The following is an 11541-nucleotide window of genomic DNA, read 5'->3' on the forward strand; positions in this document are numbered from 1 at the left end:
CTAAATATGTTATAGTCTTTGTTTTTTTTTGAAATTCACACTGTTGTAAACCACCGGTCACTCCTTAAATCGTTTATGGAACTTGCACAAATGAAGCTAAATCTCAGGTCCACTAGATGGCGCGCTTGTTCAATAGTTTTCATCCCGTTTCTTTCCAGTGTCGCGCGCTTGTGGAGAGCTGCGCAATCTGTTTTGCCGTGGTCTATTCAGTCTATTTTTTAAAATTATTATTACAATTAAAAAAGTCTAATTCAAGAAAAAATAGACACACATCATTGATTAGAAGTTGAATGAAAATATTGGTTAGGTTTTAAAGACATGCTGGGCGTGGCACTAAAGTCAGGATACGCCTATATAAGGCAATAAAATTCCCATTTTTGAAGGTCGTGCTTTGTGGCAGGTTAACATCACGTTTTGACTGTCTTTTCAGGGCTTAAAAAGGATGATGCACGTTGGTCCATCTCGACGCAGCTGAGGGAAACGTCAGTGAACAGCCGAGTGTGCGTCACCGTGACGTTGGAGCGTAGTAGAGGCGAGCACCAACCACATGAATGACCTGAAGAGAGCATACAGGCGCCTTCATTTCAGATAGGAAAGGACAGGGCTACAGCGCGACGTACTGAAGCGGTTTAACGTTTATCCACCGAGTATATTCTTTTTCAACTTTTACGTCGCTCTTTGGAATATCACAGGTCACACATTTCTGCCATGGCACGAGGAGAGGGCGCAGAGCAATACGCTGCGGGTTTATTGTCTGTGAAGCCTGTTGTAAATGCAGAGATCAAGGCAAAGGTAAATCCAACATTATATTGTCCCACATTTTTTATGTGTGGTTAGGCTCATGACTATAATGACTATAAAATGACAATAATGTTTAGACGTTTTGTATAATTGAACTTGCTTCACAGGAATCATCAGTGGACACATCCTCATCACTTTGACTAGATTTTCTCCCATAACCTATTCTTGATGAAGATTTCACCTTGTCTAGCAAGAAAAACCAATACACTTGGTTCCAAATGTGCATTTGTAATATCTAAGTTGACCTGGGACTGCAGCTGGTGTTGTATGATTTATTTAATGGAGGTGAAAATAAAATTAGACTAATTTCAAACTGGCACTTGTCTTGATGCTATGAACATTAAAACTTTATTGAGACTTGTGCTGTTTCTGTCTGCCTAAATTTAGATGATAAAATGTTGTGAGCGGAAGGGTCACCTTTCACGAGGTTCCCCTACTGTGGTCTCTCTGCAACCTTATGTTTTGGCCTTCTTCACTGTATATCACTAATGACTACCTTTTTAAAGGGAGAGATAGGAATTTGGCTTAATTATGTCTTAACATTGTATACTGATATTGGTAGAGGTATTGGTCTGTTTTAAAAAGCCTATAATCTGTTTTTGTCCTCTGTCACATAAGTATCCAGAATCAAAAGTCTGTTCATAGGTTTCAGCTTCCTGTTATAGGCATTAAAAAATATAAAGGATATTTTGTTTTAAATTGCTTATTACTATGGCAATGGTCCGTGCCATGGATAGCCCATGGATAAGCCCAATAATTATGCCAAAGATAAAGATGGCTATAATCAGATACTGCAGAAGGTTTGCAAATGATCCCACTACCTCTAACAGCCAGTGGCCTGAGCCAATGGCAGAGCGGATGAGGTGGCGTGAGAGTAAACTATAGTAACCTCACTTTAATTCACACCACTAACTGCACAGTCATCCAGGATTTAATGTATGTAGGCAGTGGGTGAGTCCCAGTGGTCCCCACAGTTTCATACTGTGAAGTTAACCTCATATTAAAAATGCTCACAAAGGGGATTTCTATAGTTAACGTTTCAGTGCCTCTGTATTCAGTTTCATTTTAATGTTTCCTTCTAATTTGTCCTCTTAGAAAACAGGGCAGAGAAATGGTCTGTCTGTGTGGAACAAACTGTGTTATGCCATCGGTGGTGCTCCCTACCAGATGACAGGCAGCGCTCTGGGTTTCTTTCTCCAGATCTACCTCCTGGACGTGGCACTGGTACGTTTCTCAAACCATAGCCAAGTATCATTTAAACACTTAGTCGAGCATATTAACTCGGACACACACTGCTTTGTTCTCCAATTATCAAACAATTGACCCCCACTGGTCTCTGTAGGAATCAGATTTGGTTAGTGCTTCCTTGCTTCTAACGTGACTATTTGAGTGTCTAATGGAACAAGTCATCCCAGTGTCTCATAATGCTAAGCTCATTATGTGTGTATATTTCACTTCCTCAGCTGGACCCTTCACATGCCTCGGTCATCCTGTTTGTGGGGCGGGCCTGGGATGCAGTCACTGATCCCACTGTGGGCTTCCTGGTCAGCCGGAGCAGGTGGACAGGCATCGGACGTATGATGCCATGGTATGTGCACAAACACTGTGGTGAACATGAGCGTCTTAAAAATGTAAGATGTGCAGTTAATGTTGTGGGTGGCTGTTCTGCAGTAACTATGACAACAAGATGGTGGATTTTCACAGAGTTTAATAGATAGCCATGTGGCATTGCCTGGCTTATTAACAGATTTTCAAATATGCAGAATTCATATTTATATTGTACACTGAATGACCTTAAACCATGACCTTGAAATCAGTTCATGTGATTCAAAGGGAGAAGGATGATGGTACAAATACATACTAGCAAGCTTATTTCAATATGTTAGTAACCAACATTTTTGTAGAACTTTGCTAAATATTTTACACATCATTAGCTCTTATGATTTACAGTGATATCTTGGTGTGTATATATACAGAGTTAGACATGCTGGCTGCTGTGCCTGTGCTGCACATTCTGGGAGGCGGGGGGGGGGGGGGGGGGGCTGCAAGCTCTGCAATTGGTCCAACCCACAACACACCATGATATTCAGACCAATTGGGGCGTCTCATGTGTGCATGTTTGACTTTCTAAATGTGTGAGAGGGGGAGGGCCAAAACAGAGAAACGTTACCTTAGTTCAAAAGGCAGATATTACAGGTTAGTGCTAAAAATAACTGGTGACACAGTGGTGACATGAAATGGACTCATATTGTCGACAGATATGATTTAAACACAAATACTGTGTTTTGGTGCTCAGGTAAATTCACCTATTTAATTTTTGCAGCTTACATCAAGGTCATTTTATCACGCAAGAGTTAAACAATTGAAATTACGTAAAAGGCACAAATGGCTTAATGTGTACCTTGCATATTACAATGTTACATTTTTCTGAATGACATGTGGATGTGGTGGAAAGCAGCAATAGAATACTTCAGTTTCTATTGCTTTGTAACAATGTCAAAAAGGAGGGAACTGAAGGACACTGAGCATGCCACTTGTATCAAACGACTCCATGTGATTATGACATTCTTTCCCAGACTGAGCCAGATCTCTTTCCTCCACACACAAACTTGAGTTGGATTAGGTGATTATTCACCAAGCATAAACATGAAAATGAAGGCTGAAATAAAGACACCATAAAATCCACCTCCTATAAAAATAAAATGATAAAACACATTTATTTTCTTCTGCAGGATTCTCTTATCTACGCCTTTTGCAGTGGTGACTTATTTTCTGATATGGTATGTGCCTCCATTTGAACAAGGCAAAGTCATCTGGTACTTGGTGTTTTACTGCCTATTCCAGTCAATGCAGACGGTTAGTATTTCAAGCTGGCATCTTTCACTTCCTCATCTATTTAGTATGAACTAATTGTGCACTGTTGTTTTTTTTGTTTTGTTTTTTCTAGTGTTTTCATGTGCCTTACTCGGCTCTCACCATGTTCATAAGTAAAGATCAGAAAGAACGGGACTCTGCCACTGCCTATCGTATGTAAAATTGCATAAACTGTATTTTTTTTTACAACTTGTGCATGCCTTAACAGTTTTGATTCATTTGTCAAGGTATGATGGTGGAAGTGTTGGGAAGTGTTCTGGGTACAGCCATCCAAGGGCAAATAGTCGGTGGGGCTACTGTAGACTGTCCTACTGAGCCAGATGTGTTATCCTTGACAAATTCCTCCCAAATCAACACAACCAGAATCTCACTAGAAGATACGGTCAGAACAGTAACTCTGTGAATTGTTTATATTTCTTATTATCTAACCAGGTTTAGCTAACTCTTTATTCTATTTATAGAAACAAGCCTACATGTTTGCATCTGGTGTCATCTGTTTAATCTACGTCCTCTGTGCTGCTGTCCTGTTTTTGGGTGTAAAGGAGCAAAAAGGTATCATCAGATCAAACGCGAATGCTATAATCTCATTTATGGCTGTAATCAAATAATCTACAGTCAGTTCTATGATTCACTATCTGCTAATTTTATGCTGTAACCTGTTCCAAATACTATAGCCTACCCATCTTTTCTCTTAGACCATATCCATGTCTGTTGAAGAAGCCTAATAGAGAGTCACACATTATTACACAGTTATTTTGCTAATGTATGGTTATGTCCTTTGCAAACAACAAAATTATCTCTTTTTTACTGAAATATCTTGACCATAAAATTTAGACTTATGCGGACATGTTCTAAAATACATGTGATTCTTATATTATTTAGCAATTCCTGTTTCAATCTTCTCTAAAATGTTAATGCTCTTGGACCTGTTTAAAATGTACACTTGTTTAAGCATAAATCGCAACTCTAATGGCAATTGCAATACTGTCAGAAAAAAAATACCATGCAGCCCTAATAAACAGTACTCTACAAGTTAATTACATTTTTTTTTAAATCTGCTGACTCAAACTAAAAGCAAAAAGTAACAATGAAAATAAGTGTACATATTGACAAAATAAGAGCTCAAGGACTCTTTATTCACACTTCTAGGATATGTTTCAAATGACTCCAAATGTGTAGGGTTTATCAGTGCCATGGCCTTCTCATCCTCCCTCTTTTGCACCAAGCTCATATGTTGTACTTTGAATTCAGGTCATACTGTTTGTTGCTATAAATATTTTATTTTCAGACAACGGACGAAAAACGTCTGCGCCTCTCACTTTCCAGCGTGGACTATGGCTGGTGATGAGCCACGGCCCATATGTAAAACTGGTTATCAGCTTCCTCTTCACATCGCTGGGCTTCATGGTAATATTTGGAAATGTTTTTATTTGTGCAGATGACTTTAGACTACAAAGCACTACATTGTGTTTGTTTCTCTTGTAGCTCATAGAGGGAAACTTTGCCCTTTTCATCACGTACACCCTTGGCCACAGAAAGGACTTTCAGAACATTCTTCTTGTAATCATGGTAAGATTTCTTTGGGAAATGCTACTTTTCTATTTGTTTTACTTCTTAACCTGACGCACATCTAGATGTATCACTATTGATTTTATTTATACTAAACTTGTTTGTTTTCAGATGTCTGGTACTCTGACCATTCCTTTCTGGCAATGGTTCCTTACTCGCTTTGGCAAGAAGACAGCTGTTTATATCGGCAACTCTGTAAGTGCAATAGAGTCCAATTAATTTCACAGGATTACAGTTTATAGCAAAAGACATTTAAATCTGTCAACTGGACAAATCGTTCTAAGAGTGAAGACGTTTTACTGCTCACCCAAGCCACTTCTTCAGTTCTGGTCAGATTGCTGGTGGACACTGCCTTATATTTATCTGAAGGGAGGGGCTAATTACACTGAATCTGTAAACAGCTACTGTTTCCAGTTTCAGTTAATGGCCCTCCTATTGTTCTTTTTGTTTGCTTTGGGTCTGAGGATGGAATCATAGATCTGTGAGACATTATGTCTCAGGCCCCCATTCGTGTTTAAGGAAGGATTGTCTTTACTAACAAAAATAGCTTCTTTAACTCTGCTCTCAACCCATTTCTTTTCTCTGGCTAAGATCTGAACCTCACTCTCTTCAAAGGAGTGGTTAGCGGCTTTGAGATGAAGATGTACTCTCGCGCCGGTGTTGTTACATTTTCATAGGGAGTGGCTGTTTAGTTTCTCCAATGTACCGCTCACTGCATTCTTCACTACACTGAATGTAGTAGACTACATTACTGGCGTTGTTTTTCTGACACACCAGCTGCGTAAGGAATAGTTACGCCTATCCTTCTAGGTTCAGATTCCTTGTTGTCCTGTTTTTAGGTCTCTTAGATCTATTGAAATTCAATAATCTTTTGGTTGAATTTCAATAATCTATTGATTGAATTTCAATAGATCTAAGAGAGCTAAAAAACATGACAACAGGGAATCTGAAACTAGAAGAATAGGCGTAACTATTTCTTACACAATTTAAGAACATTTTCAGACAGTATGAGATTCCGGTCTATTTCAAATCTACAAACACTTTAAACAGAAACTAGTTCACCCAAAAGGACAAAACCTCGAGTCATAAACAAATAATGGAGTCTACTCCATTCAGTGTAATGAAGAGTGCAGGGAGCGTTACATTGGAGAAACTAAACAGCCACTCCATAAGAGAATGTACCAACACCAGTGTGAGAGTTTCTGAGGACCTCAGTCTGCAGTACCTCTCCATCTCAAAGCCACTAACCACTTTGAAGATAGTGAAGATAGTTAGGTTCCGATCTTAACCACCAGAAATCTGACCAGAACTGAAGAAGTGACTTGGATGAGCACTGAAACGTCTTCAGTCCTACAACGATTTGCCCAGTTGACAGATTTAAACTTTGCCTTTTGCTTTCGGATTACAGTTTGACAAATTCCATTAACCTAATTTTCCCTCCCTGTTTAGTGGGCACTTCCTTTTATGATCCTTATAGTTTCCATTAAAAGCAACTTGGTCATTTCCTACCTGGTGTCTATAGCTGCTGGAGTGAGTGTGGCGGCATCATTCTTATTGCCCTGGTAAGCTAACACATATATTTGAAATTATAAAAATGTTAAGATGTATTATAACTTAAAACTGCATCAAGTACACATCTACTTCTTTCAGGTCCATGCTTCCAGATGTGGTGGATGACTTCAAACTTAAAAATCCAGACGTTCATGGATACGAAGCAATCTTCTATTCTTTCTACGTCTTCTTCCTCAAGTTTGCTTCTGGCGTCTCCTTGGGCATCTCCACTCTCAGTTTAAAGTGAGTTCTTACTGTATTATATTTTAAAGTTATATAAATCACCAGAGTCTTCTGTTACCACACTAAAACCTTATCCCAGACAATCCACTTATATTTTGTGCATTTTTCTACAGATTTGCAGGATATGTGACCGGAGCTTGCTCCCAGCCGGAGTCCGTTAGTTTAACCCTGAAGATGCTGGTTTGCACTGTGCCACTGGTACTCATTGTTTTCGGACTGCTAATATTCAAAACATATCCTATAGATGAAGAAACCAGAAAATGCAACCAAAAACAACTGCAAGCAATACTGTAAGTTTAAGATGCATTCATTTGCTATATTTTAAGTAGTAGAGTCAGTTGGTAACCTCACAAAACTTGGGTTTTCTGTGTGATTTTAGGGACTCTGATTCTGATTCTGAATCGTCAGCACTTGGGAGCAGTGTTTAGTACAGCCTGCACAGGGCTTGACATTTTGCACCTGTTACAAAAGAGAAGCAAGCCCTGAACCATGGACTACACAGCTGCTTCTCTGAGAACTCCCATGGAGCCCCCTCGTGGCAAAACTGTGTTAGTTCTCTGTATGAAGAAATATTATTTTCCAAAGAACTTTAGTTTCAAGGGCTGTTTACAACTGCATTGTTTCATTATGAATTTGGGGTTCTGACGTCAATCCCCCTGGTTTACTCGATTCAAGGGTTGCAGCTGTTTCACGTGTCAGATGTGTAGCAATTCAGATGGTCTGAATTGAATTGCCAATATGTGCCCTTATTTTGAAGGGTCCACCAGCACTGTTCCATTGAATGAGGTTGAAGCTGTGACAGTTTCTACTCATGATTTTATATTCCACATCTAAATGTGAAGTCTACTTGAATTCAAATGAGGGGGAAGCCACATGACAACAACTCGGCTGTATCTATCTCCCTAAATGACTGCCTTACACACTGTGTCTTATAAGATTGTCTGTACTTTTGTCTTTCCTTTTTGCTACATGCAAGAAGGAAATTAATTTTGAATGGAGCTTTAAGTTTTCATCGTTCTAGTTGGCACAGAATGGCTCAAAGTATTTTAGCAACACTCACTGCAAACCACTCATTGCTTAATTTAAGTATTTATTGTGAGTAATACAGATTGTAATTCCCCTGTGGACTGAAATATTTAAATTATTTATTAACACCTGTTGCTCAAAATGTAACACAAAGATGAAGGTAATATTCCTGTAGAGATTTGCACTGAACACAAGGCCTCAGTGTTCCGAGTTGCTGCTATAAAATAGTGTGTAAAATGAGATGTAAAAAAAAAGTAATTTAAAACTGTGAATAAAGTTTGTTGTGCTGAAGGTTTTTTAAAATGTTTTCTTGAATTTGCTTTTGAATAAATTAAAAACGCTCCAACCTTTAGTGACAGATCTGGACACATGTGCTTTATCACTCCCAGGTGCTTCTCGTTTGACCTTGGCGCGTGGAATGATGGGAAAGCCAGCGAAACTCATTGCGCTAGACACAGAAAGAAAGTGGATCCTTTATCTTCTATTGGGTGTTACATTGTTTAGTCTTACTTCATCTGCAGTTAAAGTAACACCATCTGTTTTTAAAATGAAAACTACCAATGAGTATGTGAAACTTTCGTCAACAAAAGCCACAACATCCAGAAGAACCGCGCCTCGGCCCTCTGTGCTTCAGGACCTTCAGTCTGGGAGCGCACACCTCCAGTCCAGTGACGCACACCTCCAGTCGGACATACCCGCGCTCCCGGACGTCTCTGTGACCTGCTCCAAGTCTGACTTCGTTGTGCGGGTCAAAAGTGGTTTCTACGGGCTGGACGCTGACTCCACTGAGCTGAGGCTGGGGAGCACGTGCCAAAGCAACGGCGTGCTGCGTCCTGACGGTGACCTGCTCTTCTCCTACCCGCTCACTCAGTGTGACGGTGTGCGTGAGGTAAATAGTTTAGTGTCAAGTTGTCCTGCTCTAGACCTCTAAATCAAAGTGTCCGCTGTCTCTACAGTTGTTGCCCGGTTATGTGGTCTACAAGTTTGTTCTCCACTATGACCCCCGTCCAGAGCATTTTCCAAGTAAACCCCATCCGATTACTGTCAACATTGAGTGTCGTTATCAGAGGTAGGCCCATGTCTTAACTGCACCTGTGATCTATGGTTTTATGGTTATGCATTTGTGTGAAACTTACCACTGTAAGCGTCTGGTACTGAATGCGTTTGCCCAGGAACCACTACCTGCAAATACCTGCCATAAAGCCCACATGGGAGACTCGCGTTGTACATAAAAGGCTGAGGGCAAGTCAAACCAACTTCCACATACAGCTGATGGATGGTGAGCCTAAATTGAGTGTTTATTGTTTAGTTTGTATCTTATTTAATGCTGCACTATGTAACTTTTCTGGTGGAGGGTCCCACCTGCCTGTAATGTTAAACTGTATGGCACTAAACTAATAATTTTCCATGGAGACAAGCAGGTGATACAAGCGTCAGAAGTTAAATAGGTACCTTTTAAAATGTTGACCAGATCCCTTTTTGGGATAAGTAAAGTTATTGATCGACTGGAATATATCATGGAATGTTTTAATGCATTTTCATGTTACTTTTTCCCCAAACACCTTAGACACATGGACAAATCCTGTCAAATCCAGGGTGTTCCAGCTTGAGGAAACTGTCAACGTCCAGGTCTCTGCTCCTCACTTACCTCCAGGACAAAAACTCTACATCAACAGCTGTTATGCAACTCCAGTAACTCACTCCAAATCCAATGTAAAATGTACTATTATTGACAATTATGGGTGAGTGTATTGTACTATAATGTTATCATTGTTTAGTCTTCCACATATCCACAATATTGTTTGGTTTTGACATGGACAGCTGTTTAATGGACAGTAAGATGGAGCCAGGTGCATCAAAGTTTGTCGCTCGAACAGACAAGAGTGTGAGATTCTCCTTAAAGGCCTTTCAGTTTGTTACTGACCCTGATGCTGAGGTGAGATGAAGGAGGTTAAAGATGCACTTTGTAACTTTTCTGGTTATACCACCCACTTGTCTCCATGGAGATTCTATTGTTTTGCCTAGAATGTTTCTCAGTATGGCATTTAACATGTCTCCATGTAGGCTAGCATCACCGCCAGGCTAAGTTACAAGTCAGATTTGTGGTGAAGCAAGCCTGCTTACACTATAAGCACATGCTTTAAAAAGTTATTTCTCAGAAATAAAAGCACCTGCAATGGAAAAAATACAAGCTAGATACAGTAAATTCGATATGATGTAATTCTTGACAGAACAATTTAATCTCTGTGGACACAAGCTTGGCCATGATGCCCCACTAGAAAAGTTTCATAGTGTACCTTTTAAGTTCATAAAAGACATTGTATGACATAAATGCAACTCTAGCTTTGATTTACAGATCAGTATGAGCTGCCAGTTGTATGTCACATCTGCTGGTCCGAGCCCAGCACACAAATCCTGCACATATACACAAAAACGGTAAACAAATGCAAAATTAGGATGTAGAATTTGGTGTTTTTGCATGGTCTAATGTTACTTTATAGGTGGGAGGCCCTCTCCGGTGATGATGTCATATGCAAATGCTGTGACTCTCAATGTGTGACCTCCATACGAGAAAGAGCCATGATGGATGGTCAGTGATTATTGACATTAATTGTGAAATTTTACAAAAATGATTTAATTGCTGCTTTTATTCCAGGCATTACTAGCAGTGAATCCTTGTGGGTATCCAGCCATCCAGATTACTCCAGCTATAGAATAAATAAAACTGGTGTGGACAAGATGCGTGACAGTGCAGAAAAGACCAGAAATCCTGAGCAAAAGCAAGTCAAAAGCAAGTTAAAAAGCAAGCAAAAGCAAGTTAAAGAAACTGCTGCTATAACTGAAACTGAGATAAACAGCAAGGAATCATCTTATTTAGAAGAGTTTAAGTGGTATACAGAAGATCCTGAAGATGAGAAAGTGCAAGCTGTTGAAAGCAATAATATGTTGGATGTAAAGCAGGTCAGTTCTACCAACGAGAGGCTGGAATATCAAAGGATGAAACCAGAAGCTGTGTTAAAAGAAAAAGCTGCACAGTCAGTGGATCCTGATGGAAGTGCGAACACAGAGAGCAAGCGAGTGTTGAAACAGAACAGTGATGAGAATGTGAGAGATGGAAAGGACACTACTTGGTATTTCACTTGGAGATAATTTCTTTACAAATGCTCATGGTGGGATTTGATTTTGCTTTATTAAATTGAAACACTGAGCAAACTGTTGTGCCCCACTTCTTGCTAGAAATGTGACAATATTAGTTACGATTTTAAGATTGTTCACAAATCACCCTAACTAAAAAGCAAAAACCATACAATATTTTCATTCATAATGTCAATAATGCTCTGACCAATTTTATGAAATCGAACTTTCTGAATTGTAAAGTTAATGTGCCATAAACAGATTAAAAACACTTTACATTCATTTTTTTTTTTTTTTTTTTTTTTTTGGAGAATAGATTTAATTATAATCCCATATTTTTGG

The 11541-nt window shown here is 39.4% G+C and overlaps 2 protein-coding genes across 2 annotated transcripts; both read left to right on the forward strand.

Annotated features, from left to right (window-relative positions):
• Positions 1-381: 381 nt before the first annotated feature.
• LOC117390866 (sodium-dependent lysophosphatidylcholine symporter 1-B-like) lies at positions 382-8415 on the forward strand. The gene is made up of 14 exons (XM_033988671.2): positions 382-792; positions 1897-2025; positions 2265-2389; positions 3534-3657; positions 3749-3827; positions 3903-4057; positions 4137-4227; positions 4964-5082; positions 5161-5244; positions 5356-5439; positions 6694-6806; positions 6895-7038; positions 7152-7328; positions 7418-8415. Exons 1-14 carry the CDS (start codon positions 709-711, stop codon positions 7464-7466), a joined length of 1557 nt encoding a protein of 518 aa, XP_033844562.1. The 5' UTR covers positions 382-708; the 3' UTR covers positions 7467-8415.
• A 196-nt stretch (positions 8416-8611) lies between these two features.
• Positions 8612-11428, forward strand: zpcx (zona pellucida protein C). The gene is made up of 8 exons (XM_055231284.1): positions 8612-8953; positions 9021-9133; positions 9237-9343; positions 9632-9806; positions 9886-10000; positions 10421-10500; positions 10566-10654; positions 10721-11428. The coding sequence occupies exons 1-8, from the start codon at positions 8612-8614 to the stop codon at positions 11212-11214; spliced, it is 1515 nt and encodes a 504-aa protein (XP_055087259.1). The 3' UTR covers positions 11215-11428.
• The last annotated feature ends 113 nt before the right edge of the window (positions 11429-11541 follow it).

Source organism: Periophthalmus magnuspinnatus, chromosome 22 (assembly GCF_009829125.3).
Source record: "Periophthalmus magnuspinnatus isolate fPerMag1 chromosome 22, fPerMag1.2.pri, whole genome shotgun sequence".
NCBI classification, from domain to species: domain Eukaryota; kingdom Metazoa; phylum Chordata; class Actinopteri; order Gobiiformes; family Gobiidae; genus Periophthalmus; species Periophthalmus magnuspinnatus.

Excerpts from the sequence above, each read along its gene's own strand:
- LOC117390866 (XM_033988671.2), top strand. The coding sequence starts at position 709 with ATGGCACGAGGAGAGGGCGCAGAGCAATACGCTGCGGGTTTATTGTCT. Across the intron at positions 4,228-4,963 it reads GGGTGTAAAGGAGCAAAAAG|ACAACGGACGAAAAACGTCT; the intron begins GTATCATCAGAT and ends TTTTATTTTCAG. Across the intron at positions 5,083-5,160 it reads TCACATCGCTGGGCTTCATG|CTCATAGAGGGAAACTTTGC; the intron begins GTAATATTTGGA and ends TTTCTCTTGTAG.
- zpcx (XM_055231284.1), top strand. The coding sequence starts at position 8,612 with ATGAAAACTACCAATGAGTATGTGAAACTTTCGTCAACAAAAGCCACA. Across the intron at positions 10,001-10,420 it reads TTACTGACCCTGATGCTGAG|ATCAGTATGAGCTGCCAGTT; the intron begins GTGAGATGAAGG and ends TTTGATTTACAG. Across the intron at positions 10,501-10,565 it reads TGCACATATACACAAAAACG|GTGGGAGGCCCTCTCCGGTG; the intron begins GTAAACAAATGC and ends GTTACTTTATAG.